We start from the raw sequence: 25,688 nt of genomic DNA, 5'->3' as shown, positions 1-25,688 counted from the left end.
TCATCCAGCCGTATCTGGAGCCATCAAATCTGTCCGTTTGAACGATTTGCAGTTTTAAGGAATCCTTACAAGGCCAAGTCAAAGAGCCGATTTCCAGGAATTGTTAAGACCGGGATGCTACTTCAGACCTACGCAGGTTGTTCTGGATTTAAAATTCCCCACGGGCCTTTTTGCGCCCCTCGTTTCAAAATTCGTAATATTGCTCTGTTTGGTACCTTATCCCTAAAAAAATAAATTGCATCTGATTTTAAGCTGCAATTTGATGTTCCACTTTCCCTTCTTTTTGGCATCTGGTTAAACAAAAAAAAATTGTAGGGAAAACGTCCATCTGCAGAGACTCAAAAGGACCGCCGGACTACACGTTACACGCCAACAGGTAAGGTGTCCCCGTTTTCGTTGTGACAAAGTGCGTAGTGGACAGTTACTTAGTGTAAAATCCACTTCAAGTGGATTTCTACCACTCCGTGTGTTCAGCTTTATGGGAAAGAAGAGTCACATTTGTGTGTAACATGTAGTCCGGCCCAGGCGTTCTTTGATTAAAATACATTCTTTTGTAAGGATTTTCCCCCTCCACCTTTCTTTTTCCCTTCCCACCTTCTCAAATCCCCACAAAAGTGACCTTGCAGATGATTTGAGAAATTCGTCGAGAGCAACCACGTTTGCAAAACAAGCATTCACGGCTGAAGTGGGGGAAAGCAGTGGCCACCACCGTAGGCCAACAATGCTGAAAATCTGGCTGCTGAAAATGCAGGATTCTCTGTCGGTGGCAATGGACACCGATCTCACAGGGAAGGGATAGTCCAGTTCTCCATCGCTGCCACAAAGCAACGCAGGAGATCCAGACCTTTATAAAGGATTGGCAGAGAGGCGTACGAGAAGCTAATTTCGTTCGAATAACCACCGGTTCTTTCGTTAAGGCTGCAAGTTCAGGAAACTCGCAGGACGTTTTAGGGACGCTGTCACGGTTCCTATGTTGATGACTCTCGATCCAGTTGCCCTAAATTTGAATTATTACACACACCCCAAGGTACTCCCTAGCCAACACGCACCCTAACAAGCAAGCATCCCTCACAAGCCAGCCTCCCCGAGGGCTGAAACTGCTGCTCTTCTGGATGTGAATCACAAGGAGTGATATCCGTTCCACTGCGGACTGAAGATTCACTTGGTTTCAAAAATCATTCACAACTAAATAAAGCACCAGAATAAAAGGTCATACAAAATCTGAGACTAGCTGTCATGGGGGACAGCTCTTTGGATCCAAATGCCTGAAAGGTAACTATATATATACACACACAGACACCCACTTAAATAGATAAGATATATATTCAATATCCTTTTTTTTTTTTTTTTTACTTTTTTTCTTTTTTGCATCACAGTGTAAAATCGTTCTTCTTCCCAAAGGGTTTTACGGAGGAATGAAATCGGGAGGGAGTCAGGGTACAGAGGGGGGGGGGGGAAGCATTCGACGTTCAGGCGAAGACAGTTGCTATTTTGATAAGGAAGGATAAAGCTAAAGTGCAATTCGAGAGATCTGAATGTCAGTTAGATGAGCTCATTAGCAGCCATTCGGGGCAGGCAAAAAAGCTGGCGTTGCAATGCAACAGGTAAGTACGTTAGCATTCCCATTGTAAAAGCTTCCTATATTATTGTTATTATTATTAATAGTTATTGTTGCTTCATGCTGGCAGCAGTTCGGTATGATTCAGGTAAAATGTTGTCCTATACAGTTCCCCCACCCGTTTTTTCCTTGGAATTATTTTGGAAGGAGAAAGAAAATTACGCACTTTTACCCACGAATGGTGGCCCTCTGACACCCCCCACTGACTATGGAGTGGGGGAGGTGGTTAAAAATTCCCAGATGATGTTTCTTTTTTACATTAACAAGTTTTATTATAAAAATTGTGCTTAGGGACGATTCAGCCAGCAAATCACGCACCCCCTTTTTTTAAAAATGAAAAAGAAACAAAACTTCAGGCACACTTTCTTTCATTTCTTTTTTTTCTTTTGTAATGCCAAGTTGTCACTTTTTTTTTTTTCGCTTGCGAAACTTTCTAAGCAACCTACTCCAGAGGGATCAGCGGACACCTCTTCGCACACACTCAGGCACACGCTCTCGCACACACAGGCACACGTTGGGTGTGCTTCGGTTACTGCCAAAGCCGGGGACTTTGATGAACGAGCCGCCTCGCATCCAGTGCATTACAATTCGGTAAAACTACATGGAACCAGCCATAAGAATAATCTCCATTACCCCCTTTTTTTCCCATTCCCAAGGTACAGTACCAAAAAACATTTTAAACCGACGTATTAAAAATAAAGAGCTGGGTATTTTTCCAGCCCTTTGATCTAAAAGACCCTGCTATACATTCCTTTTTTTTTTCCTTTCTTCCTTTTTCTTTTCACAGGCCAAAGCTTTTAAGCTTCTCTTCAGAATGTATCTGATTTGGATCTACAGTTTGAAGTTAGCCTTGTAAATTATTACTCAATCTCTTTTCTGACAGTTTCTCTCTTTAAATAAAATGAAAAATAAACCACAGATTCAGCCAGGAGGGCTAAACTGAGCCTCTCGCAAACCTAGCCAAAAGAACATCTTAACGGGCTGCGGTACGCTTTAAAAATAGTAATAATGAGTAGTACAATACTGCAATCTTTCTCACCGCAAAGAGACCACAGAAATGGCTAATTATAAGGGGAGGGGTGGGCATAAAATAAAAGATGTACTTCATCCTATACATTCTCGGGACTGTCCATCGGGGCTGCCTTTAAAACCCTGGAGCAGAGAAAATGCACGTCACAAAGGAGCAACTGAAGGTGTTGGGTCGAAAGAGAGAGAGAGAGAGAGGCTACCTTAGCACAGGTGACTTGGAATGATGGAATTCTTCTTCCTCGAGCGTATAGAAAAAGGTTCGGTCCAAAATAAGGTGTTTTGCACAGGAATAGAGATAGAAAAAGAGGGGATTTACACAGGGAGGAGGGGAGAAGGGGGGTGGAAGAAACAAAACGGGAGAGATGTTCTGGAAAGAAGGGAAGGACCATGGCATCACATCACTGGGCGGTTGAGGTTTTCTCAACCGTCCGTCCACCATTTTTTTCTCTCTCTCTTGTCTTCCCCATGAGTCATTTTTTTAAATATGTAAAATAAAGCCTGCTCCCTAGATGCGTTGTCCAGAAACAAGGAATCGTATCGCAGTTCATTCCCAGCCATTGTCTTTGATCATGTGAGCGAGTTCGATGATGAATTCCCTTCTTTGTATTTCTGACTGCTCTCAAAGGCGTGTTCCTGGGGGAAGAAAAACACACCACTCAGCTCAGCTCACCCACCCCGGATCGGGGCATTTGATTCACTTGACAGCTAGTCCTCAACTTAAAACGGTTCGCTTAGGGACCGAGGTTGCAAAACGGCACCCAGGAAAGCAACATACAACCATTTCTCACCCTTCGTGACTCGTTGCAGCGTCGCCGTGGCCGCAGGATCAAAATTCGGATGCTTGGCGACGGGTTCGTATTTATGACAGTGGCAGTGTCCCTGGGATCCCCCCTTTTGCAACCTTCTGTCAATTCAGAAGCCAGCTTCACTTAACAACTGTGTCGCTAACTTAACAACGGTGGTAGGGAAGGTTGTAAAATGGGGCAAAACTCATTGAACAGCTGTCTCGCTTAGCAACAGAAATTCTGGGATCGATTGTGGTCGTAAGTCGAGGGCTCTCTGTATTCTCTGCCCTTCAAAAATTGGAGTTGGCCCCTATAAATTAACCATGTCAACAGCTTACAAAGAAGACTTATACAAAAGGTTTTATAGATGGCACATCTATAAAATTAGCAAAGACGTTTAAAGACGTTTAAAGACAAATCAGCGAAATGTTGGAAATGTCAAGAAACAATTGGTTTCTATTATCGTATGTGGTGGACATGTGCAGGAGCAAGGAAATACTGGTCTAAGAATATGGTTAAAGAAAATGTTACAACAAGAAATAGAATTTAGACCAGAGATATTTTTACTAGGTATCATCCCAGAGAAATTCAAGGAAGAGGACACTTGTTTGATTATACATGTTAACTACAGCAGCAAAAATTATATTTGCCCAAAATTGGAAATTGAATAAGCTACCAACAGACGAAGAGATAATAAAAAAGATATTAGATTGTGCAGAGATGAATAGGTTGACAATGAAAATAAAGGATAAAGAGGAATTGGAGTACTTCAAGACATAGGGAAGATTTTATGATTGGCTAGAGAAAGGAAAAGACATGGGGAAGATTTTATGATTGGCTAGAGAAAGGAAAAGACATGGGGAAGATTTTATGATTGGCTAGAGAAAGGAAAAGACATGGGGAAGATTTTATGATTGGCTAGAGAAAGGAAAAGACATGGGGAAGATTTTATGATTGGCTAGAGAAAGGAAAAGACATGGGGAAGATTTTATGATTGGCTAGAGAAAGGAAAAGACATGGGGAAGATTTTATGATTGGCTAGAGAAAGGAAAAGACATGGGGAAGATTTTATGATTGGCTAGAGAAAGGAAAAGAAATTAAGGAGAAGGTATAGAACCCAGATGATGCACTGTTAAATGGAAAACGGGGAGTGGGGGAAGAAGGGGAAAACAGAAAAGAAAATATTAAATATATAAGTATATATCCAAGAGTCAGATATAAACGGGAGGAATATAGAGGATAGATTAGTGAAGGTAATAAGAAATGATATCAAATTATATTTGGGTTTGCAGAAATACCATCCCAAGGAAACAGAAAATAAGACCTGAAAGAGACACCTATGATAATAGAGAGACAGAAGGAGAGAATGAAAGGAGGATGAGGGAAAGAAGAAAGAGGTAAGGAGAGGAGGATGGAAGGGAGAGGAAGAGAAGGAGAAGGGTGGAAGAGGAAGGGATGGTAAACAAAGCAACCCAAACTGTATATTAAAAACCTATTAAATGAAATAATAAATGTATAAAATGATAAATGTAAAGAAGAATAACAATTATGTGAATGTATACTTAAAATGGTATGTAAGAAAATAAAAATAAACAAAATTCTGAGGGGAAAAAAACCTCAATAAAGGCCGTATTCCAGTATTTGAGGGGTTGCCACAAAGAAGTGGGGATCAACTTATTTTCCAAGGCACCAGAAGACAAGACGAAACAATGGATAGAAACTAATCAAGGAGAGAAGCCACCTGGAATTAAGGAGAAACTTCCTAACCGTGAGGACAATTAACCAGTGGAACAGCTTGCCACCAGAAGTTGTGGGTGCTCCATCACTGGAGGTTTTTAAACAAGAGACTGGACAGCCACTTGTCTGAAATGGTACAGGGTCCCCTGCTTGATCAGGAGGTTGGACTAGAAGACCTCCAAGGTCCCTTCCAGCTCTATTCTGATTGAAAATCGAAATTAAACTAATGCAACCGGTACCAAAATGTGGATTGTGTATGACTGGCTTGTGTCCTTCTCCAACCACCAGGGACGGTGGGCTCCCACTTACACATCAAACCAAGATAACCAAGGCCACGCCCAGCGCGGAGGCTTACGTATTTCCATCGAGGGTCGTTTTGCAGTTTTTCACAATAAATATCTGCTACGGCGTGCAAGCCCGTCAGAAGAACGCGCTCTTCCGCAGGTCACAGCCCACATTCACCCTGCAAGAGAGGACGGGAGAAACACAGGTGGTCTCATTGGGCGCATGATGCCCATCTACGGGAGAAATAGGACAAAGAACAGGACTGGGGAGAGAAGACCAAGGCCTGGTTTTCATCCTCCCAATCAATTGATTTGCCGTTTTATTGTCTGAAATGGTACTACAGGGTTTCCTGCTTGAGCAGGGGGTTGAACTAGAAGACCTCCAAGGTCCCTTTGGATTGAAATTGAAATAAAATAGGGAGAGCTCAGGCAACTGCTTCTCGGCATGTGTCCGTCGCCTCAATCCAAGGGAACTGGGCAAAATTGTCCAGCTGTGGCCGATGCACCTTCTTCCTGGAGGATTTTAACAAGAGACTGGATGGCCACTTGTCCAAAATAGTATATAGGGCCTCCTGCTTGAGCGGGGTTGGACTAGAAGACCTCCAAGGTCCTTACTAGCTCTATTGTGATTGATTGCAATTGAATTTCTAGTGGGGCAGTAATACACATTGGTGAAGAGGGCCAGTAAGGAGAGGGACAGTAGTCTTAAGAGATTCCCAGAGGCTCAACTAGATGGACCTTAGGAGAGTAGAGTGAAGACCCTCTGACTGGTGGATGTCCAACAATATCCATCTTCCCTGACATTGCTTAGCATTATCCTAACAGTGTGATTTGCTGTCTGGAAGTTGTAATTCAACTTCCTTTCTTTTTCTTTGTTCCTTCCCTTCTTCTTTCCTTTTTCTTTCAATTTCTTCTTTTTCTTCCTTTGCTTTCTTTTTCTTCATCTCTCTCTCTCCTCTTCCTTTGTTTCTTTCTTCCTTTTTTCCCTTTTCTCTCCTTTTCTCTCCTTCCTTCCCTTTCTCTTTCCTTTACTTCTTTCTCTTCTTCCCTATCACCCTCTTTTCTTTCTCTCTCTCTCTTCCTCCCTCTCTCTTTCCTTTCTTTCTCCCTCCCCCTCTCTCTCCATTCCTCCAGCCCACCCCACAAACAAGCTAGCAATACCAAAACATTTCTCAGTGCCACACAGAAAAACAGAACATGAATGGTACTTACACAGAGTTAAAGAGGTAGGCTCGTCCCTGGCTTCCCTGAAAAGACTGAGAAAGAGAGAAGGGAAATGAATCTTACATTTAAAAACAACAACTTGTGAGATCATGTCACAGCATTCCTTCAATGAAGATTTGCCAGCTTGAGGGGTAACTTTGAAGGGCATTGCCTAGAACACACAGTAACTGATAGGCTGCATCATCTAAAAGACACGGATACAAAGATCAGTGGCAGAAATGTTGCTAGAAATATCTTCTAGGCACATGGAAAGAGATAGAATAAATTAAGGTAAAGGTTCCCCTCATACATGTGTGCCAATTGTTCCTGACTCTAGGGGCGGTGCTCATCTCCGTTTCAAAGCCAAAGAGCCAGCGCTGTCCGAAGACGTCTCCGTGGTCATGTGGCCGGCATGACTCAACCCCAAAGGTGCACGGAACGCTGTTCCCTTCCCACCAAAGGTGGTTCCTATTTTTCTACTTGCATTTTTTACATACTTTCAAACTGCGAGGTTGGCAAAAGCCGGACAAGTAACAGGAGTTCACTCCGTTACGCAGCACTAGGGATTCGAACTGCCAAACCGCCAGCCTTTCTGATCGACAAGCTCAGCATCTTAGCCACTGAGCCACCACATCCCTATAGAATTATAGAGGAGCAAAAAAATAAAATAAAAGTAGTGGAAGAGAAGGGTAACTAACATTCCTGTATTGTTACTGTATCCCCTTCAAAACACAAAGTGGCTAAAAGATAATACAATAATACAATAGCAGAGTTGGAAGGGACCTTGGAGGTCTTCTAGTCCAACCCCCTGCCTAGGCAGGAAACCCTACACCCTTTCAGACAAATGGCTGTCCAACATCATCTTAAAGACCTCCAGTGTTTAAGAAGATACAGGTGCCTTCCTGATATTTTCACCCAAGGGTTTAAAAATCCTTCCTTGAGCTCAGCTACTTGAAAATGAATGGCACAGAATCAGATTTCTGCACCAGTTATCAATTCTATTTGAGAAATTTGAGATAATGCATTAATCTACCAGGCATTCTTATCAAGGCACATTTCTAGAGTCTCTGAAAATATATTACTGGCAGTCTTCAATTTCCAACAGTTTATTTAGTGACTGAAGTTAGAAGGGGACTGAAAAAAGGACCTATTTTCACACTTAATGACCGTTGCGGCCTTCCTATGGTCACGAGATCAAAATTCAGATGCTTGGCAACTGGTTCACACTTATGAGAGTTTCCAGGGGCCACACAGTCTCCTTTTGACAAATCCAGATTCACTTAATAACCGTGTCACTAACTTAACAACAGTCGCGATTCCCTTAAAACAGTGGTGGCAAGGCTGGTCGTAAAATGGGACAAAACTCACTTAACAAATGTCTTGCTTAGCGGGGTACATTTTGGGGCTCAATTGTGGTCGTAAGTCAAGGACTTCCTGAACTTTGATCCCTTTGAGCTCTTTGCTGTGGTGAGTAAACAGACTAAAGGGAAAACAGACCTCAAACGTGTGTGTGTGTGTGTGTCTACACAAACACACTCATGCACAGACAGACCAGCAGATTTCAAGAGTTTATGTCAATTTTATTCTCATCCTATCAGGGGGCCTCCGGAAAGCAGATTACAATACATTATGTGTAGCTTAGAAGCGGTTTTAAAATGTCCAGAACGTTGCTAGTTGCCTACACTGGCTAAAATAAATGGGATTTTAGGCACAACCAGGATTAGGTTTATATCAAGCAGTATCTACTAATGTTATTATGTGGGGTAGGAAGAAGGTGATCGGAGTAGTGAGGCAAAGATAAAACGTGCAACGAGGGTTATTCCCCCCCCCCCCCCCAGAAATGGCAGATGATGTCTAGACATCTGTAGAGAAGATACACAATTTGGGATGGACATTCTTTGAATGGGGTGGGAATAAGGAATGGATTTCCAGAGGGAAAAATTGCAGACTACAGGAACTGTTTGCACCACTCAGGTAACTTTGAGGACACAGATAAGCCTCCAAGTGGCCTCAATGACCCTCTCAAAGGATGCAAATGACCAAGGGAATATAAATCCTTCCATTCCCCACCATCCAGTCAGAGCTGAAGAAGCTTCTTGGATGAGAAGGGAAACGACTTCAAAAGAAAAACCAGAAAGTCCAGTTGCCTCCTGAAAAAGCCTGTTTGGGACATGATGTCTAGAAGTTTCAGGGTTAGATGCTAAGTTGTAACATTGGCTTTTCAGAGCATTTCACGATTTCTTTTCTGCAGAGATAGTAATATTTTATGCATTTTCATGAGAAAAGTTATTATTATTATTTTTAAATAGCATCAGTTTATGTAGCAGTTCTGCCTGAGGTCTTATTTTTACTCTGAAACTATCAAAGGAGTAAAGAGTTTTTAATGGTGCTAAAAGAGAAAAAAAATAGAGAAGCTTCAACTTACGACCACAAAAGTTCTCATTTTTAGGTTCCCAAAATGAGCTTAAACTTTCTGCTGCTAAGCAAGGCAGTTAAGTGACTTTTGCCCCATTTTACCATCTTTCTTGCCATGTAACCATTGCTCAGTTACAACTTTTGCAGTTTCCCCCATGGTCGCATAATCAAAATTCAGACAGCTTCTCAACCGACTCATATTTATGACGGTTGCGGTGTCCTGGGGGTCACGTGATTCCCTTTTGCAATCTCAAGATGCTGCGATGCCACCTCCCGTGGGGTGAGTGGTGTTCTGACCCAGGCTTCCCAAGAGCATGAAACAAACTCCTGGTCCTGACCAAAACCCCTTTTATTAATTTGCTGTGAATTCTGCTCATTCACATCCAGCAAAGTCTTTCAAGGGAGGATTTACGGTCCCAGACCTTATCTGGCTTGGAGACTCCACTTCCCTTTCACTCCTCTTTTATTTCCTCTGGGAGGGGCCATTCACAATCCACCTGTGGCCTTACTCCCAAGTCGACCCCTGTTCTTTAGTTGTTCCCTTCGTCTGGCAACTCTGTGCATGCACACACTGGGAACAGGCTCCAGCTGTTCTTCTGCCTCACTGATGTCTGACTCTGAAGGCAGCTGATAATTGGCATATGGCTCTGGACCCCTCTCTGCCTCCCGATACAGAGCCCTCATCAGAGCCTTCCCCGGACTCCAGGACTGGCCCATGTTCCCCAACCTCCTCACTGTCCGAATACTCTGCCAGCTCAGCTGCTCACTGGTGGACCACAATACTGTGTTGCTAAGCTAACAACTGCAGGGATTCCCTTAACAACTGGGGCAAGAAATGTCGTAAAATGGAGCACAGCTCTCTCAACAAATGTCTCGCTTAGCCACAGAAATCGGGAGCTGCCTTGTGGTTGTATGTTGAGGACTACCTGAAATGTACACCAGATCAGCTGTAATACAGTAAACATGTAAGTGTTCCAATAATGTAGATGATAAAACAAACGACGAGATGGGAAAATATTCTGTAGGTATGGTAAAGTGTTTACTTTAAAGCTGAAACATTTTCTACTCTGACAACAGCTTCAATGCCCAGGAGACACAGTCTTTGAGGACAGGATACCAATCACTTTATGGAAAGTGCTGGGGTCTGCTTTTTTGCATGGAAACGGAAAAATAATAAAAAACCAATCAGTGGAAAACCAATTAGTTGTCAATTTGGTATGATGAGCTTAACCTTCATAGATAAAGGTAAAAGTTCCCCTTACACATGTGCTAGTCATTCCCGACTCTAGGGGGGCTGGTGCTCATCTCCGTTTCAAAGCTGAAGAGCCAGCGCTGTCCATGTGTCTCTGTGGTCATGTGGCCGGCATGACTCAACACCGAAGGCGCACGGAATGCTGTTCCCTTCTCACCAAAGGTGGTTCCTATTTTTCTACTTGCATTTTTTACGTGCTTTCAAACTGCTAGGTTGGCAGAAGCTGGGACAAATAACGGGGGTTCACTCCATTATGCGGCACTAGGGATTCGAACCACCGAACTGCCATCCTTTCTGATCAACAAGCTCAGCATCTTCGCCACTGAGCCCTTCTAACCTCCATAGTGTGAACTATCAAAAAACACAAGGTTGTTCTCCACTTACAACCAAAATTTCTGTTGCTAAGCGAGGCAGTGGCTAAGTGACTTTTGCCCCATTTTTACAGTCTTTCTGGCCATGATTGGGAAGTGAATCCCTGCCGTCATTCAGTCAGTGACACGGTTGTTAAGTGAATCTGCCTTCCTCACTGACTTCTGCTTGTCCAAAGGTTGCCAAAGAAGCTCACATGATCTCGAGACACTGCAACAGTCGTAAGTACATTTCAGTTGCCCAGAGTCTGAATTTTGATCATGTGACCATGGAGATAAGTGTGAGTCGTTAAGTCACTTATTTTTCCAACCCATTGTAACTTTGAATGCTTTACTAAAGGAATATTTGCAAGTCGAGGGCTACTTGTCCAGAATGTGCGTTCTTTCATGGACCTCAATGGTAGCTACTGTATTTTTCGGACTCTAAGACGCACCGGAGGATAAGACACACCAAGATTTTGAAGAGGTACATTAAAAAAAAAGTTTTCGCACTATGCAGGCCTCCTAAACTCTCTGCATGCCTCATTTTTTGTGAAAAACGGGGCATACAGAGAGTTTGAGAGGCCTGCAAAGTGCTCCTCGGAGCTGGGAGGAGGGCACAAAAATGAGCAAAACACAGGCCATTTTTTGGAAAAAGGGCCCGTTTTTTGCAAAAAACAAAACAAAACAGGACATGCATATGCTTTGGGAGGCTCGTAGAGTGCTCCTAAGGGCTGGGGAGAGGCAAAAAACAGCCCATTTTCCACTCATTTTTGCCCTCCCCAGCCCCCAGGAGCATTTGGCAAGCCTCCCAAACCCTCTGCACGTCCATTTTTGCAAAGGGGGCGGGGTTTTGGGAGGTCAAAAATGCTGTATTCAGTGTATAAGACGCACCCAGATTTTCACCCTCTTTTTGGGGAACGGGGGAGGGAAGGTGTTTTATAATCCGAAAAATATGATATGTCAATGGTAAGGAGGAAAATCTGGGCCTTACAAGGTGACTCCTCATCTTACCGTCCAACATTTCTCTCCAATAAATGCAGCAGGAAGAGGTTCCAGATTCACCAAAGAGAAAGAAATACACTAGGAGGTTGGGGGGGGGGGGGGGAGATAAGCTCAAGAAGGCAAAGGATTATATAGAATTTTGGAGACGGGCTGCTAAGAATCTGTTTACAATATAGATTTCTCCAGGGGTTTCAGTTTTAAGTCTTTTCGAGTAGGGATTAGGGGGAAAAGAATCAGGAGGACTTTTTTTTAAAATGTTATTCAGAGTTTGTGGCTTCTGATATGTTTTCACTAAGCAACTTAAGAGAAAAAAAAACAAAAAGCCCAGCTGCCTCTTGAAAAAGCACCTTTGGGACAACCATGACCTGGATGATTGAGAGTCTCTACAGACGTTTAGGGGGCAAAAAAAGTCCTAGTAGTAGAATGGATAGAGGTTACTCCTTGGCTACATTTTATGTAAAGGATTTATACTTCTAAGCAGTGGAAAAAAACCCAAACTAAACCATCCACCTTTAAACACTGTTTTTTAAGGCATAATCTTCTTGGATGAAACTAATACAACACGCACACAGCTGATTATACTAGTGTTTTTCAAAGTTGGCAACTTTAAGATGTGTGGACTTCACACTGTAAAATTCCCCAGCCAGCATGCTTTAAGTGGACTTCAACTCCCAGAATTCTTTACCCAGCATTCTTTCAGATGAGTGGACTTCAGCTCCCAGAATTCCCCAGCCAGGATGCTTTAAGATGTGTGGACTTCAGATCCCACAATTCTTAGCCATCTGCTTTAACACATGTGGACTTCAGCTCCCAGAATTCCCCAGCCAGCATGCTTTAAGATGAATGGACCAACTCTCAGAATTCCCCAGCCAGGCTGTTTAAGAGTGAACTTCAATTCCCAGAATTCCCCAGCCAGCATGCTTTAAGGTGTGTGACCTCCAACTCCCAGAATGCCGGCTGAGGAATTCTGGGAATTCTCCAGCCAGGATACTTTAAGATGTGTGGACTTCAGCTCCCAGAATTCCCCAGCCAGCATATTTTAAAGTGTGTGGACTCCCAGAATTCTCTATCCAGGATGCTTTAAGATGTGCAAACTCCAACTCTCAGAAGACCAGCTGAGGAATTCTAGGAACTGAAGTCTTAAAAGTTGCTTTAACACCTTTAAAGTTTGCAAAACACCGCCCCATGCCTATTCGCGTTACACCTTTTTAATTCGCCGAATTTCTCAGCAGAGGATTCCAAAATGTAAACGCCGGTCTTAACTTCCTCTCTGGGCTTTAAGGCCCTTCGAACGGTAAGGGCGTCCCAAACTGCAAATGCCTGAGGTCTAGCGACTTGCCTTGGAAATGAGCTCGTCGTGATTGGCCAGGTGGGCTCTGCAGTGGATGCAACTGTAGGTGCGGTGACAATTTGGCAGGTAGGCCTGGAACGTTTTGGATTTTGTCATTTTGACCATTTCCGTCGCTGGCTCCTCGGTCTGATCACGGCTGGCACCGGAGAAACAATTTTGCTGAACTTGCTGACAAAAGAAACACTGGAAAAGGCAGGCAAAAGCCGTCGTTGTTGTGGAGGTTGTGTGGCCTTTTCCCACACGGACGCTACCAAAGAAACTGTTAACACCTGCGAGGGGAGGAAAAGAGGGGTCAGCCAGTCAGACTCTCACCATCCCCCTAGCCATTCCTCGCTTAATAACGGGAGGGGCTCTCGCCTGCGTATTTCATGCAGTCACCAGATCCTACCCCAAAAGGATCTAAACCAGGGATGCCAAAATGCTTCGGCACTGAGTGCCCAAACAAACTGAAACACATATTCATGCGCCGGAAACCCGAAGACCAGCTGCCGGCGTGCACATGCCTATTTTATGGCCATTTTTCAGGCTGTTTGGCCATTTTGGGGCCTGAAAAATAGCCCCCCAAAAGCCGGAAAACTGACTGTTTTGGGGGCGTTTTTCCGGCCGTTTCCAGGTGATTTTTTGGTGCCCACGAAGACCAGCACTGGAAACCAGAAGAGCAGCTGTCGACGGCGCATGTGCCCACAGACACACATGGGGTCGCCATCACGGATCTAAACAGATCTCTGCCCACCTTCCTTCAGGCCCTCAGGAACCCAATGCAGTAAAAGGCAGGGCGCAAAGACACCAAAAGTTATGAAACTGGAGAGGAGGGCCATGAATGAGCAGGGTAGAATGCTATTAAAATTCCCTTACGCCTGGCCTGGGCGTGCATGTTTGTGTGTGTGTGTGTCGAACCTCGGCAACTTTCAGACCTGTGGACTTCAACTCCCAGAATTCCCCAGCTAGCCCTGGGGAGTTTCTGGGAATCGATTTCCAAAGGTCTTAAAAGTTGGGACACTCCTGGGCTTGCCCATATGTTGCAACAGCCAAACAGAATAATCAGGAAACTCTCCTGCTCGCTACAAAAATGTACTCCCCCCCTCCCACTGAAGTATCCTATTTTTTTTTGCTTTTTGATTGACATGGTTTTTGACAGAGGCGGCCTAGGGGAGACCAGAAGACCTGTTGGAGACCAAAGGGTGGAGGGGAATTTTGAGACTATGATATCCAACTTATGACCATTTTAAAAAAATATTCACAACCCAACTGAGGGTCATAGCTCATCACTTTTTTTCACGACGATGCAAAGGGATCCAAAAAGCTACCAATGCTCCTCACACTTACAACTGCAGTCACGTGATCAAAATTTGGGCAACCGGCAGGGATTTACAAAAGTTGCAGCATCCCCCATTAATCACGCGGATTTATAATAAAGATAATGTATATGTAATCATTCATGTGTTAACCGCAGCTAGAATTGTATTTGCACAACATTGGGAAAGTGTAGAGATTCCTGTTGATGAGAAAGGTGATAAGGAAAATATTAGAATGTGCAGAAAGGAACAGATTAACATTAGCAATTAAGGAGAAAGAGCAAACTGAATATTATATGATTTGGGAAGTATTTTACCAATGGTTGGAAAGAGAAAAAAAAGGAGTTTTGGAAATGAAGAAAGCAAAAAAAGGGTATATAATACACTTGGATAGAGGTATAAATAAGATGAAAACTGTTAGCATGTGTATGATAAGCATAATGATGTTTAATGTGGATATGATATTATTACTAGAAGGTATTAAGAAGAAAAATGGAGAGTTCCATAACATTTAAATGCTCAATATATTATGATACTAAACTTAGGAGAATATTGTGAATATGAATGTGAAAGTTGTGGCAAAAGAGGAACAATGTTGCACAGAGATGTTTGTACCCAGACGATACACTGCATAAGGAAAGATGCAATGTTTATTTTTGTAACTAAAAAATAACAAAACTCTTAATGTGATCGCAGTCTGCCACCTTCCTGGCTTCCATCAAGCAAAATTAACAGGGGAAGTTAGATTCGTTTAATGACTAAGAGGTGAAATCAGGAGTGAGTCGCTTAACGACTGCATTGCTCAGTGACAGTTCTGCTCCCCAAATGTGGTTGTAAGTTGAGGACTCTGATGTGAGGTCCTTGGTGGCCTCTTAGCTTGTGGGGGAGGTTATGCACATATTTCATTACCAAATGATGTAATAGAACAGAATAATTTAGTTGGATGGGATCTTGGGAGGTCTTGTAGTCCAACCTTCTGCTCAAGCAAAAGACCTTGGACTATGTCAGACAATCCCTTCTTAAAGACTGCCAGTTTTGGAGCACCACAACTTCTGGAAGCATTCCACTGATTAACTGCTTTTACTGTTAGGAAATTTCTCCTTAGTTCTAGGTTGCTCCACTCCTTGATTAGTTTCTATCCATTGTTTCTTGTCCTGCCCTCAGGTGCTTTGCAAAATAGGTGATTTTCTGCAAGAAAACAACCAAGCTCAGAGAGTACCAAGAACACCAGTCTTCCACCTCCTCCTCCTCAAACCCCACTCCCTTCCAGCACTGATGATGTTACTTAGCTGGGCCATGAAACGCCTGCAAGAAAACAACCAAGCTCAGAGAGAACCAAGGACCTCATAGTCCTCCTCCTCCTCCTCAAACCCCACTCCCTTCTAACACTGATGATGTTACTTAGCTGGGTCATGAAACGTATGTAAGAACACAGCTTAGAGAGCATCAAACACCCCACAGTCCTCCATCTCCTCCTCAAACCCCACTCCTTTCCAGCACTGATGATGTTAGTTAGCTGGGTCATGAAATGCCTGCAAGTTGACAACCAAGTTCAGAGAGAACCAAGGACCCCATAGTTCTCATCCTCCTCAAACCCCACTCCCTTCTAACACTGATGATGTTACTTAGCTGGGTCATGAGACATCTGCAAGGACACAGCTTAGAGAGCATCAAAGACCCCACAGTCCCCCATCTCCTCCTCAAACCCCACTCCCTTCCAGCACTGATGATGTTAGTTAGCTGGGTCACGAAAACAATCAAGCTCAGAGAGAACCAAGGACCCCTCAGTTCAATCCTGAGCTACCAATATTCCCTTCTATCATATCTGATTTGGGCTCTGTTGAAAGAGCAGGCGCTCATGCAGATCCACTTTTGATATCACAAAGTTTCTCCAAGTTCTGGTCCTCGTAACCAACCTCCCTCTGTACGCTTCTTCGCCTTTCATTTCTAGATTTGAGACTACCGGTGACACGATGGGGTGGGAGGGAGAGCAAGAGGCAGCTGGTGCTTTGTTGTGATGCATTCAGTTGGGGGTAGGTGGTGGGTGGAAGGGGAGGCCCTAGCTGATAAAATGGAAGCAATAATGAGAAATAGGTGGAATAATTGAATAATGATCGATTTTAGCCTAATATAGAGGTGTATTGTGATGGGAATTTCATGTTGATTGAATGTAATGATGATTCTCAATTGGATTCGTTTTGTTTGTGTTGGAATGAATGGCGCCCAGATGCCACACTGTTCATGCATTGATTTTTTGATATTTTGATAAATAAAAAAAATAAAAAACTTTAAAAAAAGAAAGCATTGGATGAAAATTTGGAAATGGATACAACAAATTACAGAGGAACAAATAGAATATAAACCACAACTTCTCCTGCTGGGAATAACCACGGAGAAATATAGAAAGAAAATTAGATATATATTAATACACTCACTGACTTCAGCTAGAAGTTTGCCCAATGTTGGAAACAGAGCAATATTCCCCCAGATGAATTGGTGATTCAGAAAATTCTAGATTGCGCAGAAATGGATAAATTAACATTAAGATTAAAGGACAAAGAAGAATCTGAATACTATGAAATTTGGAATAATTGGTATAAAATGGCTGTATAACAGAAATAAAGTTAATCTAGCCCAAAGCAATAGAGAAATGTATAAAACTGTAAATGAATGTATATAAATATAGAAGCGATATAAAATTGATATACATAGGTACGATGACACCACAATATAAATGTGATGATCGAAAATTGTTACAGATGGGAAAAAACAATAAAATCTATGAAAAGAAAAAAGAAAGAAAGGGTGATGGGCTTTGGCCGTGTCTTTAGCTCCCTGGCCCAATTTACCAGGAGGATTCCCAGAGAAAGAATTATCAAGATCCCTGACACTTCCCCATCCATTCTGGAAACACATCTGAGAAACCCATCTGCCACCAAAACACAAAAATTAAACCGGCAGGAAAATGGCAGCACAACAGCAATGATGGAGTGACAAGAGATTAAAGCCCATCTGTTCTATCTCGTTTCAGAAGATGACAAAAATCCAAAGCCACGCGGGGCTCCTTCGGCCTTCCCTGCCCCAAATTGTCTCGGGTGACCGAAAAAGGCCTTAATAATGGGAATTTTGGAAGGGTCTTCTAGCCAAGACCAGGGTGGAAGGGCCACAAGAAAAAGTTGTGACTCAGACAAGCTTTGAAGTTGTGGTACGGTGCGTTGATTGACAAGTCCCCACTGGGTGTCAGGCCTGGAAGCCATATTTTACAGTGGGCCTTGAGGCCTGCCACATTTTCTGCTGTGGGAAATTGAGAAGGGGGAGGATCATATAGAGTGTGATAGATATAGTCAAAATAACATTCCTTTCTCAGAGAGTCAAGGACACCTCTCCAGTTGGGACGGTGCCTGATTGGGCCATGGGATGGACATGTGGGTGCTGGGCAGGGATTTGATCTTTCTTTTGGGTGGGGAAAACCTGGAAACTTTCAGATTCAGGTTTTCCCAGATGTGCCAATAGGACATCTCTAATAAAATGGATCTTTGAGGAAACTTAAGCCTCGGTGTCTTCATGTCGTAGTGGCAGAATTGAAGGATGGTGAACAACTCCGTGCTGTAAAGGAAAAAAAAGGGGGGGTTTATAATTTATTGATTATATATATTATATTGATTCTGCCACGTCCAGAAATAAAGGAGAGAATATTGGCAGCTAAGGTTTGAACTGTGGGGTCTTTGGTGCTCTCTCTGTTTGTTTTCTTCTGCTAGCACTGATGATGTTACCCAGTCGGGTCATAAAACGTCAGCAAGAAGACAACCAAGTTCAAAGGACAGGAAGGACTCCATGCTCAGAAATCCTGCTGGAATGAATCAAGTCTATTAAATGTAATATAAGAATTAAGTGGACAGATTTTATTTTCCTGGCCTCCAAAATCACCGCAGATGGGAACCGCAGCCAAGTAAGTAAAAGAGGCTTGCTCCTGGGAAGGAAAGCGATGGCAAATCTAGTCAGCATACGAAAAAGCAGAGGCATCACCCTGCCAACAAAAGTGTGTCTAGTCAAGGCTGTGGTTTCCCCAGTTGCAATGGATGGCTGTGAAGGTTGGACCGTAAGGAAGGCGGAGCGCCAAAGAATGGAGGCCTTTGAACTCTGGTGCTGGAGAAGACTCCTGCGAGTCCCTTGGACTGCAAGGCCACCCAAACTGTCAGTCCTGGAGGAAATCAACCCTGACTGCTCTTTGGAAGGCCAGATCCTGAAGAGGAAACTCAAAGACTTTGGCCACCTAATGAGAAGGAAGGACTCACTGGAGAAGAGCCTCATGCTGGGAACGATGGAGGGCAAAAGAGGAATGGGACGGCAGAGAAGGTGGCGGCTGGATGGAGTCACTGAAGCAGTCGGTGTGAGCTTCAATGGACTCCAGAGGATGGTAGAGGATGGGAAGTCCTGGAGGGACGTTGTCCATTGAGTCGCAATGGGCCGGACACAACTTTCCAACCACCAACAACAAAAAATATAGAAAAAAGAAAGCAACATGCCCTTGTGCTTGTGATAAAGACTTTCAAGACTGGATTATGGCATCCAGCAAGGCTGAGTGTTGCTCAACCAAGAACATCTTTTAAGATGTTGAGCCCTGGGAAGATTTGCAAAGCAGGCACAGCATCTGCATGTACCTGCAATTCCTACGTCTCCCATGCCACAATTTCACAATTTGTTTAATTCAGATACAGCCCATGGCCAACGAACACAGTTCCAGTAAAACCAGGTCAGCTAGGCACGCTCCTATCAATGGCGGGTTGCCTGCAACTGCCTGACCAATGCAAATTTTCTTGAACAAAAAGGCCATCCAACAAAAGCGCAAGTGAGACCACAAAGCAAAGAATGATCTAAACATTTGCAAAAAGAAAAAAAAAGGGCGGGGGGGGGGAGCCATCGCAGCAAGCACTGCTTCGAAAGCAAGAGAACATTCAAGTGACTGGCTTGGCTTTCTAGAAAACCTATTTTAAGCCACGCCAAAGTCAGTTCAGAGCTCAAAAGCTATTTAAAAAATAATAATTCTTGGGAGTTGTAGCATGGATTTAATTGACATCGGGCTAATCGCTTGCTGATCGTTGTCTCTTTCCAGGAGCAATGTGCCCACAATATTTAGAATAGAATAGAATAGTTGGAAGGGACCTTGGAGGTCTTCTAGTCCAACCCCCTGCCTAGACAGGAAACCTGTACCATTTCAGACAAATGGTTATCCAACATCTTAAAGACTTCCAGTGTTGGAGCATTCACAACATCTGGTGGCAAGTTGTTCCACTGATTAATTGTTCTCACTGTCAGGAAATTTCTCCTTAGTTCTAAGTTGCTTCTCTCCTTGATTAGTTTCCACCCATTGCTTCTTGTCCTGCCCTCGGGTGCTTTGGAGAATAGCTTGACTCCCTCTTCTTTGGGGCAGCCCCTGAGATATTGGAAGACTGCTATTTTGAAGCGCCCGATTCCAATTCTCCAAATAGCTCACCTTTCGGGCACCCTTGTGCAATTTCTGCCTGCTGGCATGACATCATTTAAAGAAAATAAGAGCCGCCGGTAGCCAAGCAGCAGCCAATCTTCAAAGGCAAAGGGCTGTCTTTCTTCTGCACCCGGATGTGTAAACAAATATTTAAGCATGTTACCTGCCACAGAAAAAACAAGACTGCAAAAAATAAATGAATCCAGCCACTCCATCCCAGCCAAGGATTGGACAATCCCGCCGGCAACAGGTCAACTCGAATTGGCCTCCCCACACACGTACCACTCCGTCATAAATATGCATTTCACAACCGTTTGTATTAAAGCCCTTTCTTTCATTGATAAAATATGCTAAGCGCCACTGGTAAGCTACCCACGGCTACTCCAGGTAAAAAAAAAAACAACAGCTATTACAATCGGGTTGGTGATCCCTTGTATGTTTAGGATTAATCAGCGGGAACTTAATATTTCGTCTTTGTTCAACGTTAAAAGGCGCCCCGCGTTATTAAATCAGACGCATAAAGGGTCATTCATTGGGAGCCAAGTCATTTCCTCCTTTTTATTCCTCGCGAGGAAGTGGCCTCTGAGCCTCCAAACTGAACCGAAGCGAGCACCCAGGGTACACACCGCCAATAACCACAGTCATTTCAGAGCCTGTCAAAAAGGCAGAGAGAGAGAAAAGGGCACTTCGTTCGAAACAAGCCCAAGCATTTTTTCCGCGCAAAACCTCTCCCCGTGCCCCCAGGAGAAGAAGCGAACAATGGATCTCACCCGGGCTGCAACCGAGATCCGGGAACCCGGAACGTCAGGAGTTTCCTAAGCAATCCGGCATCGCCAAGAACTCCCAAGCGAAAAGTCAGCTTGCCCCCTTTGGATTTTTTTTTTTTTTTAATCACCCGAGCATCTCCTCCTTCTTCCTGATCTTTGGTGGGCAGCGGGAAATCGGGAGCTTGCAGGAGATTCTGACTTAATTTTTTTCCCCCTCCTCCCGTAGCTGCCGCCGTTTGCAAGAGGCAGCTGGCTAAAAATAGACACGACACCTCCAGCCTGCTTTAGACAACACAGCACCTGGCGAACAGAGGAGGCGAACGTGTGGCAACTGAGTCCCAGACAGTGTTCAGACCTTCCTGCAGCCAGCCAGCACCTGCTGGATCCAAGCGAAGAAAAAAGAAATGCAATCATCATCATAACAACCGAAGCCACCGAGATGCTGTTCTTTCTAGAGTGTTGACAAACAGCTACAGCAGGGCTGATCTCACTGGCAGGAAGCCGCTTGCCACAGCTTTGCCACTGGCAGGGGAGGGGGTTTAGTGGTCTGATATAAAGTGAAGACACAGAGCTGGGGGGCTTGGGCTGGGGGAAATGAAGAGGCTGTTTTTGCAACCGTATTATGTAAAGCGTGCCCCTCGGTTAGATCCCAAGCGGCGTGCACAACGGCACGGAGCAAAAACAAAGGAAAAACAACAAAGGCTTCCCGTTGCCAAAAAGCTTGCAAGCCACCCAAAGAAAACCCAAATCCGACCTCAAATGAAAAAAAGCAGGCAAAGTGGCAAGGAGTCGAAAAACCCCAGCGACGCAAAAAAACGCAGACGGGAGCTCGGCTGCTCCAGAGTGACAGTTCCCCCCCCCCCTTACCTCTGAGGCTTCCTTGTTTTGATTCCTTGTTTTGACTCGGGGCACAACCGGCGGTCTAAGAGCCTCCGACCCGATTAGCAAGTGGACAAGCGACGGCACGTAGAAAGAGTCCCCCCCACCCCACCCACCCCAGTCCGTCCGTGCCTTACCGTGATCGTCATAGGAACATGCACGGATCGGAGTAGTAGACCAACATCACCGCTCAGACTGCCCCCAAACTGCAAACTCAGAAAGACAATGGGGCAGAGGCAGGAGCAGATCAAAAGGGACCAAGGGAGGTTTATGACTCTACCGCTCCAGGCCACATGCTCAAAGAAACCACCTGTACCTCCCAGGAAAGCAGCTGCAATCCCCTTTACTGCAAGGGTACAGAGTTCAAAGCCTCATCTGAGAAGCTGGAAAGGAGACCAGGTGGAGAGATGCAGCTTTCATCTGCATCCGAAAAACCCAGGACCAAGTTTAAACATTGGCAACTCCGCTTGTTTTCAAAACAGGACTGGGTTTAAAAACAAAAAAATCCTGCAACTCCATTGATTTGAATCTTTTTTCTTCCCAATAAACCCATTCAGGGAATGGTGTGGCAGGAAAAAAAAAAACAGAAAAAAGAGGAACGCATCCTGACCAATAAAACTAACATTTAGAGGTGAATAAGACCTTGCAAAAGTTGCTCCTGGGGAGAAAAGCAATGGTAAATCTAGACAGCAGACTAAAAAGCAGAGACCTCTCACCCTGCCAACAAAAGTGTGTCTAGTCAAGGCTGTGGTTTTCCCAGTTGCAATGGATGGTTGTGAAGGTTGGACTGTAAGGAAGGCCGAGCGCCAAAGAATGGAGGCCTTTGAACTCTGGTGCTGGAGAAGACTCCTGAGAGTCCCTTGGACTGCAAGGCGATCCAACCGGTCAGTCCTAGAGGAGATCAACCCTGCTGCTCTTTAGAAGGCCAGATCCTGAAGAGGAAACTCAAAGACTTTGGCCACCTACTGAGAAGGAAGGGCTCACTGGAGAAGAGCCTCATGCTGGGAATGATGGAGGGCAAAAGAAGAAGGGGATGATAAGAGAAGGAGGTGGCTGGAGGGAGTCACTGAAGCAGTAGGCATGAGCTTCAATGGACTTCAGAGGATGGTAGAGGGCAGGAAGGCCTGGAGGAACATTGTCCAGGGGGTTGCGATGGGTCGGACACGACTTTGCAACTAACAACAGCAAAGGACTTGCAAACCAGAATGCACCACAGTATGATATCCTGGCTTCAAGAAAAGCCTCATCCTCAATTCCTGTCCATCCCAACTCAAACCATGCGTAAATCAAAGTCCTGGGGACCCAAGGCAAGTCCCTCGCCTCCTCTTCATTTCAACCAACGCCTCTTTTCTTTCACACCCAGGATGTTTTTCCTAGTCTGCACCAGTTTTCCAAAAGGGGAACCACGTTTTGCCTTCCGCAAGCAGGACCCGCTCTCTTCGGAGGGCCTTTACAGCTCTTTCGTTTGCAATTGTACATCGCCTGTTGTGTTGCCTTTCTAAGCCACAGTTATCACAGCTCTGCCGGCTGCAATTCCTCTCTGTGGCCTCAGAAGGCAAGATGAGGCCTCCATAAAGCCACACCAGGAATTTTGCAAGCCTTTCATGAATTTGGAGGGTCACTCTTAATTGAAAACTTGGGTTTCATTCTTAAGACGGCCGGTTCTCCCTTCCTTCTCCACGGAGCGAGACTCGATCGTGAATTGCATCATCGGAGATAAGTGTGGGATCGCTCACACACCTGAGCCTCCGAAAGAAGGAGTCAGGTGTGTATGTGTTGTGTGTCAATATTTTTTTAAAAGCATTATCAAATCATTGATGACTGTCAAGGATCAATGATGACTGTCAGAAAAAGACAGGCTGATGAAGCTTTGTCTGTGCATGTGAAATTTACAAGAGTTTGAAGATTTTATATTTTTATAATACAGGGTTGTATTTATAACACAGTGCATTTTAGATCCACTGCCTTCTCTTTCCAGATTATGCTTCCTTTGGGAGTGGAAATCTCTGCATATGCAAGGGGGGGAGGCATGTTTCAGGCGCACTCACATGAGGAAGAGGGCCATTACCGTCTTCACAGGTTATATTCGGGCTGGGTGCGATGGGATTTATAGCACAACCCACCCAAACACAGAATGAACTGCACCACAAAAATATCTGTATTTTTGTGGTGCAGTTCATTCCGCTTTCAGTTGGGTTGCGCTGTAAATCCCATTGCACCCAGCCCGAATATAACCCAGTAGGTGCAATGGGATTTATAGCGCAACCCACCCGAATGCGGAATGTATTGCACCACAAAAATATCTGTATTTTTGTGGTGCAGTTCATTCTGCGTTCAGGTGGGTTGTGCTATAAATCCCTCTGCACCCAGCCCGAATATAACCCAGTAGGTGCGGTGGGATTTATAGCGCAATCCACCTGAATGCAGAATGAATTGCACCACAAAAATATCTGTATTTTTGTGGTGTTCATTCAGCGTTCAGGTGGGTTGTGCTATAAATCCCACCGCACCCAGCCCAAATATAATACAATGGGCGCGGTGGGATTTATAGCGCAACCCAACTGAACGCAGCTCTAAGTGGGTTGGCGAGCCTGGATGAAGCAGAAGAGGATTCCAGGGTGACCATTCCTCATCCTGGAGCCGTGCCAGCCCCCCAGGTGATTGGAAGCAGATGGGAGTTGTAGTCCAATCTCATCTAGCCATTCCTTATCATTGCATTTGGTTTCCTCAATGATACATTGGCAACTAGGTCTTTGTTGGTGGGGGACAGCCCAAAGATGTTAGAGAATGGGATTTGTAGTCCATCTAAAACATACACACATATGCACACGCACACACACAAAACGGGAAAAATGGCCTCCCCAGCCATCACGGTAACTGGTTCCGCAATCTCCGGCAAATGGAATGAGACCTGGGTGGCTGCACAGACAGGCCAAAAAAGAGAGAATGGGATTTGTAGTCCAGGCCTTTTAGAACACCCAGCAGTAAGAGAGTGAAACCCCATCTTCCCCAGCTCTCCCAGGACCAGGTTCCCCAATCCTTAGGGAGGCATTTGCTGGGGAGAATGGATTTTGTTGGGGAGCAGGCAAAGAGGCTGGAGGATGGGATTTGGAGTCCAAACCATAGAACATTCAGTGGCAGGGAAATGAAACTCCAACCTCCCCAATCCTCCGTCGGGCAAGATGGACTCTTTAGTCCAATCCATCTATGAACCAACAATGACAAGGGAACAGAGTCCCATCTTCCTCGTCCTTTCCGGGTCTGCAGGCAGACTGGGGATCATGGGCCTCCTAGCGGGGATCCAGCCAAGAGATCAAAGAATGGGATGTGTAGTCCAATCCATCCAGAACCCACAACGGCAGAGGAACCCAGTCCCATCTTCCCCATCCCTCCTAGCTCCCCAATCCCCAGCGAGGCAGGCTGGGGATCATGGGCCTCTTAGCAGGGACCCACCCAAGGAGAGAAGGATGGGATTTGTAGTCCAATCCCCTCCGGAACCAGGAACCTAATCCCATCTTTCCCATCCCTCCTAGCTCCCCAATCCCCAGGGAGACAGGCTGGGTATCATGGGACTCTTAATGGGGACCCATCCGAGGTGAGGATGGGATGTGTAGTCCCACCCACCTAGGCACACCCCCAAGGGGCAGGGGAAGAAAGCCCCTCCTCCCCTCCCAAGGAGGATGGGCTTGGTAGTCCAGCCCCAACACGTCCTCCCCCTCTCCCCTCACCCCCGACAGGGGATGATGGGCCCGTCCACCCACTGACCCACCTGGGCCGGGGGAGCCGTACCTGTGGGGGCGGGCCGGGGGGCGGGGCTTCCCTCACGCCCCCAACGGCCGGCGGGCGAAGCTGGGCGGGGGACGCGGCGGGAGGGGGGGCATAGAGAGCGCCGCGCGCCTCTCAGGTTGCTGACGACGTCACCGCTGCGCGCTTTCTCCTCAGCCCGGGCAGCCGGCGACTCATCCCGCCGCAGCCGCCGCCGCCGCGACCGCCCGGCTGGCCTCGGGCTTTGTTTTGCTTGGGGCTTCCTCGGCCCCGCCCCCTGGGAGGGCTCGCGGGCCCCGGCGCATGCGCCGCAGGCCCCCCCCCCCCGTGGCCGTTAAGCCCAGCGCCGAGGAAGAGGCGCGCGCCGTCGTCCGGCGTTGCCGCGGGCGACAGCCAATCGCGGCGCAGAGCGCTCCCGCCGCCGATGCCGCCTCCGCTGGGTCTTAGTGCCCGCAATAAGCCGCCTCCACT

At 45.4% G+C, this 25,688-nt stretch overlaps 1 protein-coding gene across 1 annotated transcript; it reads right to left on the bottom strand.

The window, feature by feature from the left end:
- Positions 1-1,334: 1,334 nt before the first annotated feature.
- YPEL1 (yippee like 1) lies at positions 1,335-25,478 on the bottom strand. The gene is given in 7 exon segments (XM_032229643.1): positions 1,335-3,241; positions 3,244-3,280; positions 5,525-5,616; positions 5,619-5,632; positions 6,666-6,709; positions 13,015-13,295; positions 25,242-25,478. Coding segments are annotated over 6 exon segments (354 nt in total). The 5' UTR covers positions 13,132-13,295; positions 25,242-25,478; the 3' UTR covers positions 1,335-3,191.
- Positions 25,479-25,688: the final 210 nt, after the last annotated feature.

This window comes from Thamnophis elegans, chromosome 13 (assembly GCF_009769535.1).
Source record: "Thamnophis elegans isolate rThaEle1 chromosome 13, rThaEle1.pri, whole genome shotgun sequence".
Lineage (NCBI taxonomy): Eukaryota > Metazoa > Chordata > Lepidosauria > Squamata > Colubridae > Thamnophis > Thamnophis elegans.
Note: the sequence above shows the minus strand (reverse complement) of the source record. Positions and strands in the feature narration are given on the sequence as shown.